This window comes from Carassius gibelio, chromosome A11 (genome assembly GCF_023724105.1).
Source record: "Carassius gibelio isolate Cgi1373 ecotype wild population from Czech Republic chromosome A11, carGib1.2-hapl.c, whole genome shotgun sequence".
In the NCBI taxonomy this organism is placed as follows: domain Eukaryota; kingdom Metazoa; phylum Chordata; class Actinopteri; order Cypriniformes; family Cyprinidae; genus Carassius; species Carassius gibelio.
The window spans coordinates 13971459-13992717 of NC_068381.1; the positions used below are offsets into that span (position 1 = coordinate 13971459).

General features: G+C 37.0%; 1 protein-coding gene across 3 annotated transcripts in view; it reads left to right on the top strand.

The window, feature by feature from the left end:
- The window catches only part of LOC128022410 (scm-like with four MBT domains protein 1), a 45814-nt gene extending 25982 nt beyond the window's left edge, over positions 1-19832 (top strand). For all 3 annotated transcript variants that reach the window (XM_052609963.1, XM_052609964.1, XM_052609965.1), the window contains exons 17-21: positions 12111-12286; positions 13836-14014; positions 14566-14790; positions 16666-16794; positions 18474-19832. In XM_052609963.1, coding sequence (XP_052465923.1) covers positions 12111-12286; positions 13836-14014; positions 14566-14790; positions 16666-16794; positions 18474-18614 — 850 coding nt within the window. In that variant the 3' untranslated portion in view covers positions 18615-19832. The remainder of the gene's footprint in view (positions 1-12110; positions 12287-13835; positions 14015-14565; positions 14791-16665; positions 16795-18473) is intronic.
- The last annotated feature ends 1427 nt before the right edge of the window (positions 19833-21259 follow it).

A 21259-nucleotide genomic window follows, 5' to 3' on the forward strand; every position in this document is an offset into this window, starting at 1 on the left:
TAAGACTCTGGATCAGAATAGATTGACATGCCCATATGCAGTTATAGTCATAGCGCCACCTATTGGCAACAGGAAGTGTCATATTTTATGCTGCGAAGAACTACTCCTAGAAATTGTATGACATCAATGTATTTTTTGTGGTTAGTCTAATCTAAAGGCCTGTGCGATGTTAAGTTGTGAAGATCTTGAGTTTTCGTTAAAAGGCGTGTCCATGGCGCCGTCACGAAGTTCGATGTCTCGCCATGGGAATAAAAGATGTTATAACTCAGGCATAAAATGTCCGATCTTCCCCAAACTGCACATGTGTGATAAGAGTCCTGGCCTGAACACATCTGAAGGCCAAAATTCCATCAGGTGTGGCAAAATGGCTCGATAGCGCCACCTATACACTTTCAACAGAGTGCGCCTCGAGCTATGTTTCACGTACATGTACAAAAATCGGTATACACATGTAACACAGCAATACCTACAAAAAAGTCTCTTGGCACAAAATCCGATTCCCAACAGGAAGTCGGTTATTTAGAATTTTCTCTGCAAAATTGGCGTTGTTTTTGCCATTTTCAGGGGTTGTACTTTAACGAACTCCTCCTAGAGATTTATTCAAATCAACAACAAACTTGGTCAGTGTAATCTTAAGCCCTTTGCGATGTTAAATTGCGAAGATCTTTAGATTTCGTTAAAGGGCGTGTCCATGGTGGCCTGACAAATTTCGATGTTTCGCCATGAAAAAGGAAGTTGCTGTAACTCAGACATACAATGTCCAATCTGCCCCAAACTTCACATGTTAGATAAAACTTCTGCCCTTAACAGATCTACATGCCCACATTCAGTTATAGTCATAGCGCCACCTATTGGCAACAGGAAGTGACATGTTTTACGCTGCAACAAACTACTCCTATAATTATTTTGAGATTAACATATATTTTGTGGTCAGTCTAATCTAAAGGCCTGTGCAATGTTAACTTTTGGAGATCTTGAGTTTTTGTTAAAGGGCGTTTCCATGGCGCCATGACAAAATTTGATGTCTTGCCACAGCAAGAGAAGTTGTTGTAACTCAAGCATAAAATGTTCAATCTTCCCCAAACTTCACATGTTTGATAAGAGTCCTGGCCTGAACACCTCTGAAGGCCAATATTCCATTATAATGATAGCGCCACCTGCTGGCAACGGTAAGATTGGCACATATATGGGATATACTTTGATATATTCCACTTATATTTAGGACATTAAATGCATATTTCTCAACGTTCACCTTTTTACTAAAGCCACACGATGGCGGTGAGCCCGGGTGCGAGGGCCCGTTCATCGCTGCTTGCAGCTTTAATTATTATTATTATTCTTCTTCTCCAAAATGAATCGCATTTTTGAGGGCCTAAACATGCTCGAAAAGTCATGAAACTTTGCACACACCTCAGAACTGGCGAAAATTTACGTCTGATATGGGTTTCAGAAGTGGGTGTGGCAAAATGGCTCAACAGCGCCACCTATACACGTTCAACGGTGTGCGCCTCGAGCTACGTTTCATGTACATGTATGAAAATCGGTATACACATGTAACTCTCCAATACCTACAAAAAAGTCTCTTGGAGCAAAATCCAAAACCCAACAGGAAGTCGGTTATTACTAATATTATGAGCAAATTTTGTGTCATTTTTGTCATTTCCATGCGTTGTATTTTAACGAACTCCTCCTAGAGATTCATTCAGATCAACACCAAATTTGGTATGCCTAATCTGAAGGCCTTTGCGATGTTAAATTGCGAAGCTTTTGAGTTTTCGTTAATAGGCGTGTCCGTGGCGGCCTGGCGAATTTCGATGATTCGCCATGAAACAGGAAGTTGCTATAACTCAGACATACAATGACCAATCTCCCCCATACTTCACATGTTTGATGAGTCTCCTAACATGAACAGATTGACATGCCCATATTCAGTTATAGTCATAGCGCCACCTATTGGCAACAGGAAGTAACATATTTTAAACTGCGATGAACTACTCCTAGAAATTTTATGACATTAATTTTTTTTGTGGTCAGTCTAATCTAAAGGCCTGTGCGATGTTAAATTGTGAAGATCTTGAGTTTTCGTAAAAAGGCGTGTCCATGGCGCCGTCACGAAGTTCGATGTCTCGCCATGGGAATAAAAGTTGTTATAACTCAGGCATAAAATGTCTGATCTTCCCCAAACTTCACATGTGTGATAAGAGTCCTGGCCTGAACACATCTGAAGGCCAAAATTCCATCAGTTGTGGCAAAATGGCTCGATAGCGCCACCTATACACTTTCAACAGAGTGCGCCTCGAGCTATGTTTCACGTACATGTACAAAAAACGGTATACACATGTAACACACCAATACCTACAAAAAAGTCTCTTGGTACGAAATCCGTATTCCAACAGGAAGTCGGTTATTTTGAATTTTCTCTGCAAAATTGGCGTTGTTTTTGCCATTTTCAGGGGTTGTACTTTAACGAACTCCTCCTAGAGATTTATTCAGATCAACACCAAACTTGGTCAGTGTAATCTAAAGCCCTTTGCGATAATAAATTGCGAAGGACTTGAGGTTTCGTTAAAGGGCGGGTCCATGGCGGCCTGACAAATTTCGATGTTTCGCCATGAAAAAGGAAGTTGCTGTAACTCAGACATACAATGTCCAATCTGCCCCAAACTTCACATGTTGGATAAGACTCTTGACCTGAACAGATTTACATGCCAATATTCAGTAATAGTCATAGTGCCACCTATTGGCAACAGGAAGTGACATATTTTCCACGGTGAGAGACTATTTCTAGAAATTTTATGACATCAATGTCTTTTTTATGGTCAGTCTAATCTAAAGACCTGTGTGATGTTTAGTTGTGAAGATCTTGAGTTTTTGTTAAAAGGCGTGTCCATGGCGCCGTGATGAAGTTCGATGTCTCGCCATGGGAATAAAAGATGTTATAACTCAGGCATAAAATGTCCGATCTTCCCCAAACTTCACATGTGTGATAAGAGTCCTGGCCTGAACAAATCTGCAGGCCAATATTCCACCGGGTGTGGCAAAATGGCTCGATAGCGCCACCTATACACTTTAAACGGAGTGCGTATACACTTTAAACGGAGTGCGCCTCGAGCTATGTTTCACGTACATGTACAAAAAATCGGTACACACATGTAACACACCAATATCTACAAAAAAGTCTCTTGGTACGAAATCCGAATCCCAACAGGAAGTCAGTTATTTCGAATTTTCTCTGCAAAATTAGTGTTGTTTTGGCCATTTTCAGGGGTTGTACTTTAACAAACTCCTCCTAGATATTTATTCAGATCAACACCAAACTTGGTCAGTGTAATCTAAAGCCTTTTGCGATCTTAAATTGCGAAGATCTTGAGGTTTCGTTAAAAGGCGTGTCCATGGCGGCCTGACAAATTTCGATGTTTCGCCATGAAATAGGATGTTGTTGTAACTCAGGCATAAAATGTCCAATCCTCCCCAAACCTCACATGTTCGATAAAAGTCCTGCCCTGAACACATCTGAAGGCCAATATTCCATTATAATGATATCGCCACCTGCTGGCAACAGGAAGATTGGCACATATATGGAATAAACATTGATATATTCTACTTATATTTATGAGTTTAAACGCATATTTCTCACCGTTCACCTATTAACTAAAGCCACTCGCTGCTGGTGAGCCCGGGTGCGAGGGCCCGTTCATCGCTGCTTGCAGCTTTAATTAGGGCTCAAGCCCAAAGGGCGAGAGGCCTATTGTTTTCCTTAGGATTATTTTTTATTATTATTATTATTATTATTATTATTATTATTATTATTATTATTATTTTTTTCCAACGTCTCGGGGGCTTTTGGGGCCCTTAACGTGCTTAAAAAGTCTTGAAAATTGGCACACAGATTGGAACCTGCGGCCATTAGGGCCGGGCAGAGACTGATACACGGGCGTGGCACAGGGGCTCTACAGCGCCCCCTGGAATATGGAGGGCCATATATCATACATTCTTGCTCGTAGACGTATGAAACTCGGTACACATATAAATCTCATCAATCCAAACAACTTTTGTATTGCATATCATAGGCTCCGCCCAACAGGAAGTTGGCTATTTAGGGTTTAGTATTCAAATTTTTCGTCAAGTTGTGGGTGCTTTTGGGGTCCTTAACATACTCAAAAACTCTTGAAAATTTGCGCACACTTTGGAATCTGTGGCCTTTAGGAGCCTGCAGAGGCTGGGACCCGGGCGTGGCACAGGGGCTCTACGGCGCCCCCTGGAACACAGTCAGAAATGTTGATGTATAGCTCACACATACTTGCACATATTCATAAGAAACTCAGTACACATATAGATCTCATTGTGCCGAAAAACTTGCGTATTGCATGTCATAGGCTCCACCCAACAGGAAGTCAGCTATTTAGAGTTATGTAAAAAGCGCATGCTCTGGAATTTGAAATACTTGTCATAGGTTTTTTTCTCGATTGCCGCCAAACTCGGTCAACATGATCTCAAGACACTGGGGATGAAAAATTGCCAGGGGATTTTTGATATCTCGAACGGTTTGCTCGTGGCGAGGCGTTGAAATTATGGCGAGAAATGAGAAACAGGAAGTGTCTAATATCGTCCGCATACATTTCCTGATTTTAATCAAACTTCATCAGATTATTCGTTGTATGATGTCGATCGCATATATGTGACTATTAGGAGTCAAAGTTATAGCGCCACCAACTGGCAGAAGGAAGTGTGTCATTTTCAAAATGATTTGAATTCAGCATCTTATTATTACTCGATTTGCTTCAAACTTCATCAGAATAATGTTAAAACACAGCCGATATAAATCTGCAAGGGGGATATTGATATCTAAAAAATTGTTGCCGTGGCAACATGTCAAACTGGAATACTTCTCAGGTGATTTTGAGGCAAATAACATACTTAGAATTTCACAAAACTCTGAATACACATCAGTATTTCTGATAGGAACTTAAATTGTGAATGGATTTTGGATAGCTTGAATGGTTTTGCCGTGGTGATTTTTTTAAATGACCTTACAAAGAGAATCATTATTGTATTTTTAAGTTGCAGCTTCCAAAGACGTCAAATAATTTTTTCATACAGATGAAAAAGTCATTCTGAGGAAATATGCATAGTTTCACGACTTTACAACACTGTATGGATAACAGAAAATTAAAAAACTGTCAGACATCTCATCTCACTCTGTCCCTCTGTTTGAGTATATGTGCTTCAGACTTCCATTGTCTGAGAGAAATAGCGCCCCTACAGGTTCAATTCCCGAACTTTTACTTTCACTTTTAAATCCGTTAAAAATACAAATAAATACTTAGATTTAATTCACACTGACAAGCTAAACCAACATATCTGATTATTACCGGTTCAGGGCTCATGGATAAATTATTTCTGGCCAGAGATATGTGAGAAATAGGAGAGATGAATCACCGCTGTGATCACGAGCGTCTGGAGTAAAGAGCTCAGAGAAAACGAATTTATTCCTGTTTTAAAGCTTTTAAAAATAAATTATTACAGCGATATCACACTATCAACCAATTAGAACACACCAAGAGCTAAATTAAGATGTTTTTGAACTGTTTGTGTGAAAATGAAATATTTGTGGCTGCCTATCTGAAATCACCGCCTCCGATCAGCGCGTACAGTGTCGAGCTCAAAACAAACGAATTTATTCTTGTTTAAGAGCTTTTTTAAATAAAATATTACCACAAATGCACACAATAAACCCACTGTAACACAACAAGAGGTAAATGCAGGTGTTTGTGACCAGTTTAAGTGTGCAAAACTATTTGAAAGCGTGACTGGCAGAATAACATATCTCTCGAGCTGCAGGATTCTGGCTTTCGTCGTACGAACGAACACATAACGGACAAGATTATTTCAAAATACATAATAGCTTGGCGAATATAAACGAAAACAGCCACATGGACATAAACTGGATCCACTGGATTTGAATATTAAAGTGACCACATTTACCACTTGCTTCTGTCTTCAATTTTAATCTATATAAAAAAGGAAACTCATTCGACTTGGCTGCTTTTTTAATGTGTGCGTATTTATTTATTTACCTTTTTATACATTTTGTATAATTTCATAGTTTGTGTATTACAATTATAAAAACAAAAATAAATTTAGCCACTCACATAGAAATAGCTTAGGCCTTAACCTTTTTCTGACAGTTTTATGGATTTTTAAAAATCCTAAAAAAAACTTATTTGTGCTGCAAATAATAATTTCAAACTCATTTGATACTGACCTATGACATCCTGTGACATTATATTTATTTTAACTTACATAATCTCATGGATGTAACAGTAAATCTGTTCAGCTCACAGATCAATACTAAGCTGTAATGCAAGCAGAACTTTCACAAATGCTTATGAGTCATTTAAGGATTTGATAACACTGTAAAATAATGTCTAATTTGTTAACATTAGCAAATGCATTGATAACACTTTATAATAACTGCACTCATTAGTAAATAGTCAGTTCATGCTTTATAAAGCCTTGTCCCAATATCAATAGTCAGTAGTAAGCAGTTTATAAATACAGCTATAAATAGCTTGTCCTTGGTTTATAAGCACATTTATTAAAAAGGAGAGTAAGTTATCTTCCTATGAAAAATAAAAGATAAAAATAAACAAACAACAACACAGATTGATACAGAACTCAGAAATTTTATTGTGGATTTATGATAAAATCAGCCTGTAAATGAATTCATACTCCTCCTCATACTACTCCATACTCCTTTTTCAACATTATGCCAAAATACTGAGATGTTAAATTGTGAATGGGTTTAGGATAGCTTAAATGGTGTTGCCACAGAGATTTATTAAAGTAACATAAAAAAATACAATAGTTATTTTACTATATCTTTACAATTTTTCATTCTAACTCTTCATAATTTTTTATATAAGTAGAAGTCCTCATTTGAAGGAAGCACAGTAAGTTTCATAGCTTTATCATTTTCAAGAGCCAGCATAAAATTTAAACTATCATAACTTATACATCAAGCTTGCAATTCTTAGTACCTATAATGGCCACCTGAGGGAGCTATAGGATTACTTTTAAATAATTATTGGAGAAACGAGTATGATTTAAATAATTTATAGAAATCTTTCAAATAAAATAATATGTATTTTATGTATTTTACTGATAAAATGACCCTCACTTAATTAGAATAACAAGCTGAAGTATTGTGAACTGTATATTAAGAATAATTCTTTATAGGCTTTATGGACAGATACGTTTTGAGTGACTCTTGAAGGTTCAGCCCCACATCCTCTTTTACCACTGTTTAAAGAATGAATCTTACAGAACAGGTGTGAATGAATTTTGGATAGCTTGAAGGGTTTTGTCGTGGTGATTTTTTTAAATAATAGTAAAAAAGGAACCAGTAAATGTATTTTTATTTTTTTAAAGTGCAGCTTCTAAACACTTAAAAAAAAAATGTACACATAAAAGACAAGTCATTCTGAGGCATATTTCCTCAGAATGACTGGTCTCATGACAATAGTTTCATGACTATACAACACTATATGGATGATAGAAAATTAAAAAACTATCATACATCTGATGTCACTCAGTCCCACTGTCACTGTGGGTAATGTGTGTGTGTGTTTGTGTGTGTGTTAAGTGAATTAGGTGTGAAACTATCAGGGAGCATTTAGTCTCCAGCGCCAACATTTTACAGAACTGCCACTTTCCTGGAGTCTCCAGAATTACTCGGTGTCAGGCTCTGAGAGATCTAAGATTCCAAAAAATGATTTAATTAGAATACCATGAAGTATTGTGAAATACTATATATAAAGACTTTATATATAGGCTTTATGAACAGATTAGAGTGACTCGTGAAGGACCAGCACCACCTCCTCTTGTTCGATGGTTTGAGGAGTATATCTTCCAGAATCTGGGATTAAGATTTAGGAGCTCATTTTTATTCCACCTCCTTTCCTGAAAGTCTGTCTTGCAGAATTGACTAAAAATTAATCTTCACATTATTTCCTAATTATTTTGCAATTCTTTTTGTCAGTTCTTCTTGACCTGTTTTTCTCTTCCAGCTTTCCTGGACTATTGTATAGCACTCATAAATGATTAAATAAAAAAATAATGGTAGTTATTAAGATTGATATGGTTAGGAATTGGTAAAATGTGCTTGGAAAAAAATCACAATAAAACAATGTTTTAATGTTTAAGTTTGGAATATTAACTGACGTGAATGAATGCTATATAAATATTGTTCATGTTAACATAATGTTTATGAATGGAATCTTATTGTAAAGTGTTACTAAAGTTATACATATATATTGTTCTGTGAATGTGATTTTAAAGTCTAGATGATTCGGATTAACCCTTTAACTGCCATATCCTTTAAAACCTCACTGCCAGAGGGATATTGTGAATGCATGTGCCCGCTGGGCACAGTTTACCTGATGCCACCGGGGTGGCGATGGCATTGGTGGCTTGAGCCCGACATCGCTGCTCGCAGCTATATTTATTATTATTCTTCTTCTTCTTCTTCTTCTTCTTCTCCCGAATGAATCGCATTTTTGAGGGCTTTAACATGCTCAAAAAGTCATGAAACTTTGCACACTCGTCAAACCTGGTGAAAATTTTCGTCTGATATAGGATTCAGAAGAGGGTGTGGCAAAATGGCTCGACAGCGCCACCTATACCAAGAAAATCAACAGCCTTCCAGCTATGTTTCACGTACATGCACGAAAATTGGCACACATATGTAACACACCAATACCTACAAAAAAGACTCTTGGAGCGAAATTCTAAACCCAACAGGAAGTCGGTTATTTTTAATATTATGAGCATATTTTGTGTAATTTTGGTCATTTCCATGTGTTGTATTTTAACGAACTCCTCCTAGAGAGTTCTTCAAATCAACACCAAATTTGGTATGCCTAATCTAAAGGCCTTTGCGATGTTAAATTGCGAAGATCCTGACTTTTCGTTGAAGGGCGTGTCCGTGGCGGCCTGGCGAATTTCGATGATTCGCCATGAAAAATGAAGTTGCTATAACTCACACATACAATGAACAATCTGCCCCAAACTTCACATGTTTGATGAGACTCCGAACCTGAACAGATTGACATGCCCATATTCAGTTATAGTCATAGCGCCACCTATTGGCAACAGGAAGTGACATATTTTACGCTGCGACGAACTACTCCTAGAAATTTTATGACATCAATGTCTTTTTTGTGGTCAGTCTAATCTAAAGGCCTGTGCGATGTTCAGTTGTGAAGATCTTGAGTTTTCGTTAAAAGGCTTGTTCATGGCGCCGCGACGAAGTTCGATGTCTCGCCATGCGAATAAAAGATGTTATAACTCAGGCATAAGATGTCCGATCTTCCCCAAACTTCACATGTGTGATAAGAGTCCTGGCCTGAACAGATCTTCAGGCCAATATTCCACCGGGTGTGGCAGAATGGCTCTATAGCGCCACCTATACACTTTCAACGGAGTGCGCCTCGAGCTATGTTTCACGTACATGTACAAAAATTGGTACACACATGTAACACTCCAATACCTACAAAAAAGTCTCTTGGTACGAAATCCGGATCCAAACAGGAAGTCGGTTATTTTGAATTTTCCCTTCAAAATTGCTGTTGTTTTTGCCATTTTCAGGGGTTGTACTTTAACGAACTCCTCCTAGAGATTTATTCAGATCAATACCAAACTTGGTCAGTGTAATCTAAAGCCCTTTGCAATAATAAATTGCGAAGGACTTGAGGTTTCGTTAAAGGGCGGGTCCATGGCGGCCTGACAAATTTCGATGTTTCGCCATGAAAAAGGAAGTTGCTGTAACTCAGACATACAATGTCCAATCTGCCCCAAACTTCAAATGTTGGATAAGACTCTTGACCTGAACAGATCTACATGCCAATATTCAGTTATAGTCATAGCGCCACCTATTGGCAACAGGAAATTAAATATTTTACACTGCGACAAACTACTCCTAGAAATGTTATGACATCAATGTCTTTTTTGTGGTCAGTCTAATCTAAAGACCTGTGTGATGTTTAGTTGTGAAGATCTTGAATTTTTGTTAAAAGGCGTGTCCATGGCGCCGTGATGAAGTTCAATGTCTCGCCACGGGAATAAAAGATGTTATAACTCAGGCATAAAATGTCCGTTCTTGCCCAAACTTCACATGTGTGATAAGGGTCCTGGCCTAAACAGATCTGAAGGCCAATATTCCATAGAGTGTGGCAAAATGGCTCGATAGCGCCACCTATACACTTTCAACGGAGTGCGTATACACTTTAAACGGAGTGCGCCTCGAGCTATGTTTCACGTACATGTACAAAAATTGGTACACACATGTAACACTCCAATACCTACAAAAAAGTCTCTTGGTACGAAATCCGGATCCCAACAGGAAGTCGGTTATTTTGAATTTTCCCTGCAAAATTGGTGCTGTTTTTGCCATTTTCAGGGGTTGTACTTTAACGAACTCCTCCTAGAGATTTATTCAGATCAACACCAAACTTGGTCAGTGTAATCTTAAGCCCTTTGCGATGTTTAATTACGAAGATCTTGAGGTTTTGTTAAAGGGCGTGTCCATGGCGGCCTGACAAATTTCGATGTTTCGCCATGAAAAAGGAAGCTGCTGTAACTCAGACATACAATGTCCAATCTGCCCCAAACTACACATGTTGGATAAGACTCTTGACCTGAACAAATCTACATGCCAATATTCAGTTATAGTCATAGCGCCACCTATTGGCAACAGGAAGTGACATATTTTACACTGCGACAAACTATTTCCAGAAATGTTATGACATCAATGTCTTTTTTGTGGTCAGTCTAATCTAAAGACCTGTGTGATGTTTAGTTGTGAAGATCTTGAGATTATGTTAAAAGGCGTGTCCATGGCGCCGCGACGAAATTCGATGTCTCGCCATGGGAATAAAATATGTTATAACTCAGGCATAAAATGTCCGATCTTCCCCAAACTTTAAATGTGTGATAAGGGTCCTGGCCTGAACAGACATGAAGGCAAATATTCCATTGGGTGTGGCAAAATGGCTCGATAGCGCCACCTATACACTTTCAACGGAGTGCATATGCACTTTCAATGGAGTGCGCCTCGAGCTATGTTTCACGTACATGTACAAAAATCGGTACACACATGTAACACACCAATACCTACAAAAAAGTCTCTTGGTACGAAATCCGAATCCCAACAGGAAGTCGGTTATTTAGAATTTTCTCTGCAAAATTGGCATAGTTTTTGCCATTTTCAGGGGTTGTACTTTAACGAACTCCTCCTAGAGATTTATTCAGATAAACACCAAACTTGGTCAGTGTAATCTTAAGCCCTTTGCGATGTTTAATTGCGAAGATCTTGAGGTTTCGTTAAAGGGCGTGTCCATGGCGGCCTGACAAATTTCGATGTTTCGCCATGAAAAAGGAAGCTGCTGTAACTCAGACATACAATGTCCAATCTGCCTCAATCTTCACATGTTAGATAAGACTTCTGCCCTTAACAGATCTACATGCCCATATTCAGTCATAGTCATAGCGCCACCTGCTGGCAGCAGGAAGTGTCAATGTTTTACACTGCAAATAACTACTCCAAGAAATTTTATGACATCCAAATTTTATTTTGGTCAGTCTAATCTAAAGTTCTTTGCAATGTTAAATTGTGGAGATCTTGAGATTTTGTTAAAGGGTGTGTCCATGGCGCCATGACAAAATTTGATGTCTCGCCATCGGAAGAGAAGTTGTTGTAACTCAGGCATTAAATGTTCAATCTTCCCCAAACTTCACATGTTCGATAAGAGTCCTGGCCTGAACACATCTGAAGGCCAATGTTCCATTATAATGATAGCGCCACCTGCTTACAACAGGAAAATTGGCAGATATATGGAATAAACTTTGAAATATTCCACTTATATTTCTGAGTTTAAATGCATATTTCTCACCGTTCACAGATCTACTAAAGCCACTTACTGCCTGTGAGCCCGGGTGCGAGGGCCCGTTCATCGCTGCTTGCAGCTTTAATTAATAAATGAATTTTGAACATAATTATGTAACCTAGTTTGCATTTGATTTTCTGACCAGTCTTTGTGCTTCACATACAGGTACAAAGGGAAGAGCTACAGAGCGACAGTAGAGATTGTTCGCACTGCAGACCAGGTGGCTGATTTCTGTCGGAAAACCTGCATTAAGCTGGAGTGCTGTCCCAACCTGTTCGGCCCAAGAATGGTTCTGGAGCGCTGCTCAGAAAACTGCTCTGTGCTCACCAAAACCAAATACAGTAAGCATCTTTTGTCTATTAATTATCTAATAATTCCAATTGTTTTCAACATTGCTGGGTAGATTTAAATTGTTTTGCTAATGTATGTTTTTTTTCTAATGTATGAGCTAGTGTTGTCACGGAACCAAAATTTCAGTATTCGGTACCGATACCAGTGAAAATCCACGGTTCTCGGTACCAATGCCGGTACCAAAGCAAAACACAAAAATATGCTAATAAAAAATATATACTTTTTATCACTAAAAATAAAACCAGTGCCATTCTTTATACTTATTTGCATAAAGTTTTTCTACAAACTTTATTTGCATAAAGTTTTTTTCTACTTATTTGTTTAAAGTTTTTCTACAAGTAATATAATTATGAAAAACGGTAAACAAGTTTCACCCAAATTTAATTTGTCTTTTAATTATTTTTTGGTAAATAAAGGGGATTTGCTATTAAAACTTAAACATGGAAGAAAAATTGTATGATTTATTTCTTTAAAAAGTTTTATTAATTTTTTCAACAGTAATAGCAGTATCACACATTCTACTAAATAATAGTAATATTTCTAGCACAATGCCTTTATGTAAAAATGAACTTTTATTTTGACGGGTTACCATGAATACTTTTAAATTGACACTGGTTTTACTCAAATGAAACGGTAAAATACTTGTGAAGTGACTCAGAGCAGTTCTGGTGATGTTGTTTATGTATTAATGTCCTCATTACTGCAAGCATCACGTGCTTCAGTCTATGTAGTTAACAACCCTTACGAAAGGAAAATATATTTACCAATATATTTCTTAAAATATATTGTGATATATTGTAATATATTATTTTCCCTTTTTATTTTCTAATATTTTATATATTTGAATACATTAATAATAATATATTGATGATACATATATTATACAATATATTGCAAAAAACAAATGATTGCCGCTTTCAATATATTGCAATATATTGGAAAAAAATAAATATTTATAAGAATATATGCCTAATATATTACATGATATTTTCCAATATACTGCAATATATTTTTGTTTCATAAGGGAAACCTGCACGTCTCTGCCATTCATTCATTCCCACAGAGTCGCGCAGAACATGCAGGATTCATATTTTAACCAACTTTTGCAGCTTAAGATTTCCAGATGCTGGTCCATATGGAGATTTGATTTGATTAATTTATGCTAACTTTGACAAATTTCGTGACTGTCCATATTAAAATGTAAGTTTCATTTTCATGACTGGATTTTGAGATTCCGTACGTGTTTTCTGCTTCGCGGAAATTATAGCGCTGTATGTGTCAAGAACCGGGATGACCGGTAGCACCGGTACTATAAGAAACCTGGTACTGTCACATTTTTTTAGTCCCGACATGGTACCGAAGTACCGGGTCTTTTGACAACACTAGTATGAACAAAAAACTAAAATTTTCTGAAAATATGGATCTCTTGTTTTTATGCAAAATATAATTTCTTTTTTATTTTGGGGTTAAATATGACCTGGACAAATTCATCGATGCTATTTAGTTGGCTCTGTAAAACTAAAAGTAACTGTTTTATAGCATATTACTATGGGAAGAAGAAGTGCAGGCGTGTAGGCCGGCCTCCTGGTGGACACTCCAACTTAGAGGGAGGTGTGAAGAGACGAGGCAGGAGGAGGAAGAGGAGGAAACAGCTCTTCGTCCACAAAAAGAGACGTTCATCTGCCTCTGTGGACAACACTCCAGCAGGTTCCCCTCAGGTAACAAGAGCCACGTTGTGGTGTAAAGATCTGAGAGCTCTTCTGGAAATGTTTCTTTTTTGCATTTTTCTAATTTAATAAAAATGCTTCCAACTATAAACATTATCAGCATATATAATGTACAAAAATGATTTTATTGTATTTATAATTATTAAATTGCAGATTTCACGAGTAAATGGTCCAGATTTATAATTATTATTATTTTTGCTTAATTTTAGATGTTTTGCATTTAGTTTACCTCTTGAACCCAGATTTTCAGATGTTTGGACCACACTAAATACAAATCAAATATGTTTAGAGTAACTGCTCAACAAGAACCATCTTCCTCCATCTTTTTTTAATGTTGTCATTAGAATGTCAAATGCACAGTCTGGTGAAACATTTTCACTCAGAGTAAATGTCATTCAGCGCATGAGCAGAATTCAGATGTTCCACCATCACAGCATCAAAATGAACATTTTGGTCGTTAATATGAAATATATGTAAGTTAAACCAAAAGAAGCGTTAAACTGGATCTACAGATGTACTAATGTCACTGTTTGGTCTCACAGGGCAGCGGTGATGAAGAAGATCTGGATGAGGATGACTCTCTAAGTGAAGACACAGGCTCTGAAATGCAAGATGAGTTAATGGATGACTCTGAATATTCAGAGAAGAAGTCACAGCCACCCACCCCCTCCCCATCCCCTCCAGAAACCCCCCGTCCCACACGCAGACGGCGCAAGGCTCGCTCACCGTCCTGCTCAGATGATGAGAACAGACCTCCTTCACCCAAGGTAACACAGGGGTTTCTAGAATAATTGGACAATAATATAATAATAAAGATTCATTCACAGCAGTGATTCTTAAGCAGGGGGCAGGGGCCCACTTAGGAGCCTCAGCACACTTCCAAGGGCTGGCAAAATGGCTAAAAATTATTTAACATAAGACTGAATATGCTTCAATAAAATAAAAGCTAAAACAATTTAAAATCAAAATGTAAGCTGACATAATTTTAAAAATTAGTTTCTTCAACCACTCTGCTATGCAAAGGCAAAAGGCTACAACTTAGTTTTTTAGTTGAAAATAAGTTATTGATATTTTATGCGACATTCAAGACCTCCTTATCACATGGATAAGTATCTTAAGTCAATTTTGTTGTTGTGTTTTAGATAAGATAGTGGCTTGTCTTAACAGTAACTTCGAAAATCCCAGGAGAAACCAAGGCAGAACACCATATAACACTTGTATAAAATTACATGTATAATAAAATTGAGTTACAGTACTCTGCTTTTGTTTACCCGTATGTCAATATGAAGTTAATGTGCCGGCCTGGAGTTATACAGTATTCTGCCTTTATTTTACTCTCCATTAAAATCTGTCACGTTTAAACTACAGTGTAACTTGTGTATTTCATACATCTCTCACTGAAGCACTTCATTAGACAAACGAATTAGATAGATTGCTATCTAACTGCTCAATATAACAAAGCACTGTAAACATGCAAAGTCTAGATAACTTGGCAGCAAAAAGTAATCGTAAATAACCTTTAAAGTATTTTCTTTTCTTTAAATAATACAGATTATTCACTCGGTGCCGGCCTTTCAGTTTGGGGCTCCACCCATGTGGACTCGAATGTCGTGACAGCTTAGCATGATCATAAATAAAATCAGTAACAGTTCGAAGTTAAATCCATATCCTTCCTTTTCTCATAACCCGATAAAATCCATGACAATTAATGTCATCTGAGATTTTTAATCACAAGCATTCTGAGCATTATTCCTACTTACTGGCGTTCACATCAATCCACAAGTCATCTTTTAAGGCTAGGCTGTTTTTATTCAGTTCAGTGTAAAAGCAATTAGGCTATGTCTTGCGTACTTTTATGTTAGTGAACATTGAAAATACATTTGTTGCTAAATGGTATCCATTCACTTGTTTAACTTTTTGTCTGGTTGTTACGGTCAGAAGAATGATTAATACAGTCACATTACTATACAGCTATGTTATAGCCTGTCCATGATCACAAGATTTTATACAGGTGTTACTAAAATGATTTTGTTAATGAGGATCAGCAACCAAATATTGATCATGTGGAAGTTACTGCCTTTTGCCTTGGTGTGACATCTCACATTTTGCAGACAATGCAAAGGCAGGGTATAGTAACTTCAAAATAGGGGTGAAAATCAAGTCTGAGTATAAATGAAAATCTTTAAAGTCATTTTTCTCAGTTCCACACTCCTGCGAGTTAAGGTATTTTGCCTTTGTAGGGCAGCACTGTCATCTTTATTTATGGACCAGTATTTGCAAATAAAAAGTGTAAACCCTGAAGAACATTTAGTTATTGAAACTTCTGGAATGCAATTATTTTCATTTTAATGAATTATTATTATTATTATTATTATTATTATTAATATTTTTATAAATATTTTAATATTTGAATGAATTTAAATAGATACTTCTAGTTTCTGTGAAAATAAAATGGAAAGCTATCATCATAAGTACCACAAATATCACGGGGCCCTTTGAATATTGTTTTTGAGGAGCCTAGAAGTCAGAAAAGTTGAAAACTGCTTAACATTTAGGAAAATAACTCTCTTTATAACTAAGTTTTGTACTGTTTTGTGTTTGATAAGTATGCAGTACTGACTGTTTTGCTGTCTCTCCTGAAGACACCACGTACTGAAGTCACTCCGAAGCTGTGTTTGGACAGCAGTCCACTGGAATGGAGTGTCAAAGATGTTGTGCGTTTCATCAGGACCACTGATTGTGCTCCACTGGCACGCATTTTTATGGATCAAGTAATTGAACACACACCTCTAATACATCCATAACATCTGTCTGTGATGATCCAGTCTCAAGTGATCAGGAAAGACACATTGCTATTCATGCCTGGTAGTAGTCTCCTGTGAGCACCTTTTTTAAAGTGTTTAAGATTTTCTGAGTACATACCTGCAGTAAAACTTTGTAGGTAAAAATCAATTTCCATTTCAAGCTGAATCTTAGTTTTTTTATTTTATTTTGAAAAACAGTTTTTTTTTCCAATATTAAAGGGTTAGTTCATCCCAAAATGAAAATGATTCCATAAATTACTCACCCTCAAGTCATCCTAGGTCAGGGGTAGGCAAGTTTGGTCTGCAGTGTTCAGCTCCAACTCTGAAAAAAAACATCATCTGCCTATACAGGTGTGTTTGATTAGGCTTGAAGCTGAACTCTGCAGGACTGAAGCTCTCTAGGACCGAACTTGCCTAACCCTGTCCTAGTTGTATTTTACTTCTTTCAGGCGAATCCAGTTGGAGTTATATTATGAATTGTCTTTGATCTTTCAAGCTGTTTAATAGCACTCAGCGGATGTTGCATGCATCAGTCCAAAGGAAATTAAATAAAAAGCGCCCGTCCATAAAAACAAAAGTGTCTCACATGGCTCTGGGGGGGTTGAACAGGGGCATCCTGTAGCGAATGGATGCATTTTTGTAAGAAAAATATCCATATTCAAAACATAATAATCACTTTAATGTAGCTTGCGCCAACAGTTGTACACATAAGCAGCTCTGGGCAGATGACGTATGAGGTCAGCGTTGCGCACGCGCCAGTGAGTCTTGAGAAAACCAACGTTTGTTAACAGGAGCAAAGGAAGCAAAGTTTCCTTACTTTAGCAAAGGAATACCAGTCTCCTCTTGCCGTATATTGAATCCTCTGACCATCTTCTTTACAAATCCTCATAATGTACTTCTAATTAGTGACCGTTGTTTTGATTTGATCTCTCCACTGTGTTTCAAAGTTCGTCACTTCTGAGCGGCGCATGGGTAAAGCTGACCTCATACGTCATTCACCTGGAACTGCTTCAGTTTACAACAGTGAGCGCAAGCTAGATTAAATTCATTATTACATTTTAAATATGGTTATTTTTCTTTCAAAAACGCATCGATTCACTTTGTAAAATTATTTTTAGGGATGAGCTTTTTATTTCACCTTTTTTTTGAGTGATGCACTGCAAGACCCACTGAGTGCCATTAAACAGCTTGAAAGATTTTTTATATAACTCCGACTGGATTCGTCTGAAAGAATAGTCATATACTCTATGGATGACTTGAGGGTGAGTGATTTATGTGGTAATTAAAATTTTTGGTTGAACTAACCCTTTAAATCAAAAATCAAATGAAGGAATGATACACAGATTTAACTTGTAAAACAAGGGAGCAATTTAGTAAGTCATGGGAACAGTTTACATAACATGAGGGAACACATTAGTGCAGCAAATTAAGTTGTGAGAATTCTTAATTTGTGGCTAGGATATCAATTTCTTTTCTCATGTCTTGTGCAGAGCTTTGTGGGTTTGAGTAATTTGATTGCAAAACCTTTTGGGCCCCATTGTAAAATCATTGGCGTACATTAAACTACATGTTCTGGCTCACATGCTTATTACTGATGATTTAGGATCCTACCTCTGTGTCAGCTCTTTTTCATTTACCTTTGCTAGGAAATTGACGGTCAAGCGCTGCTTCTGTTGAACCTTCCTACTGTCCAGGAGTGTATGGACCTGAAGCTCGGCCCTGCCATCAAGCTGTGCCATCACATCGAGCAGGTCAAGCTAGCTTTTTACCAACAGTTTGCCAGCTGAGGGTGACATTCTGTAGAGAAGAGTAGGGCATTTGACATTTTGGGATACTTTCCTAATTTTTGTGATCTTCGTTTTGCTCTATGGATCACAGAACCTTTAAAAATCACTTAGCGCTTTAGACGCTTCCCGTACAATAGAGATACTACTGGAGGGGTGTTTTTCAACAGGGTGAATCTGGCACTTGCTGGGCTCTTCATCTCAAATTAAGCCTGGACTACTGTTAAGTTTGTGCTCTTTTTTTAAAGATTAGTTCAGCTCAGGTTACAATTAGACCTAAGTCAGAGGAACTAGTCCATTCATGTCTGCAACAATAAGAAAAGGTCTTGTTTTTGAAACCTTCATTAACTGTATAGCGGATGACAATGCAATTACCTTAAGCACAAAAAAAAATTTTTTTACCCATGTACTGTAAGTGGTATGCAAACATGTACATACAGGAGAATGAATGTAAATACTGTAAATAACCAGATGTTAATTTTAGTGGGACTGCTTTAATTCTCCCATTTCGGTTTGGTTTTCTATTAAACCTTGGGAATTACACTGTAACACAAATGTGCAAAAGATGAGGTCTCTGTAAATACTAATTATAATTTGCTCATTCTAACGACGCATTATTAAATAAAAGTGCAGAGTAATAAGAAAAAAAATGAAGTGTTATGGTTAAGACATAAGCACACAAATAATTCAGGTTGTCACTGACTGTGATAGGGAGACTAATCATAGTGACAAATCCAGGGTTTATCAACAAAACCAAACTGCAGAGTCTTGTACTCTTACAAACAAAATATTTTAATTTTAAGTAGAATGCAGCATCTGTGTTCAAATGCATATACTGCATTAAATAATTTCAGGAGCCTAAATGGTCTAAATAACTAGTTTGGTCTTGCATTGCAAAGCTATGCCCCCATTCAACCAGATAGCATCATTTGATTTATCTATTGATTGTATTTGAATTGATAATGAGATATGCAACAGTCTCCCTTTTCTTGATTTAACTGTCCATTTCCCTTGATCCTTCTTCTTTAAGCATTTTGTGCTGGAATGGTGAAAGATGCATTTGAAACCTTGTTTTGCCACATTCTGTTTTATCCATTTCCTTGTTTTCATCCATTTGTTTAAAGGTTGTTAAAATAATATTGGTTTAATATTTTTTTTATTTTTAAGTATATGTTGGTGGAAAAATGTTATTTAAAAGAAAATAAATTGAACGGAATCTTGCCTTTGGTTTCTTTCTTCAGGGGGTTGATTTAAAGAAAGGGGTTGAGTCAGTGATTACTTTTTTTTTGACCATAGATATTAATACTTGGGTAGATTATTTTGCATTCTGATTATATAGTCTTGTGTGTAGGCTATTGCTTTTTAAGATTTTTTTAAAGTGTTTTTGAAACAAGACTTCTGCTCACCAAGGTACCGAGCATTTATTTGATTAACAATACAGTAAAACTAATATTGTGAAATATTACAGTTTACAATAATTGTTTCATATATTTATTTTTTTCTGTGATAAGTCTGAATTTTCAGCAGCGTTTTTCAAGTTAGTCAGTCGTGGCCTACTGGTTAGAGAGTCAGACTTGTAAACTGAGGAATTGTCGGTGGGAAGAGTGAATAACTAGTGCTCTATTCCACCTTCAATACTACAACTGAGGTGAGTCCCCTGAGCAAGGCACTGAATCCCCAACTGCTCCCTGGGCACCGCAGCACATGGCTGCCCACTGCTCCGGGTGTGTGTTCACTAGTGTATGCGTATGTGTATGCGCACAACTTGCGAGTATGGTCACCGTACATGGCCACACATCACTTCACTTTCACTTTTTCAGTCTTCAGTGTCACATGACTATTCAAAAACCATTCTAATACAATATTTGATGCTCATGAAACCTTTCCTCTTATTACTTAGTTATTGGTTTTCAGGGTTATCTGATTAACAGGAAGTTTGAAATATATATTATATTTTAAATATAAATCTAATATGTATTTACTGTTTTTTGATCAATTTAATGCATTCATGCTAAATAAAAGCAATTTCTTTTGAACAGTGGTGTAAATTTGATTATACTAATGTATTGTTTGCCACTTTCTATTCAATCTTTTCAAGCAACCGGTCCATTTTAATTCCAGCTCACAAGTGTGACCAATGGCACTCAGATTTATTCACCATGGGAATAAACAAATGCATTATAGAAAATTATGCACTATATACTATGCACTTATACACTAGGCACTTAGCACTACATACATAGTATACACTAGGTACTTATGCACTATGTACTCGGCTGTGTAGAGTATTAATAATAAAAGGTTATTTTGTCATTAATAATTTGAGTCTGACAGACCCTCCTCTCATGCTGCATAATCAGAGATGCATCAGCTGAGTGCATGAAGTGTCGAACAATCCACACAAAATGTTTTTTATTTTTTGGTTATTTGAGTGCATCATTTGGGTATTGCAACTTTCCTTTTTCGACTTTTCAGTGTGAACACACTAGTTCAGCCATTTATACTACAAAACAGCACCGAGTACTTTACGAATTGGTACGCACCTTTTTTATTTATTAGAATTTCGTGAATTGCACCTGCTGCGACGAGGAATCTCCAAGAACTACATATCCCATCATGCTTTAGTACGACGTGACGTCTATGGACGT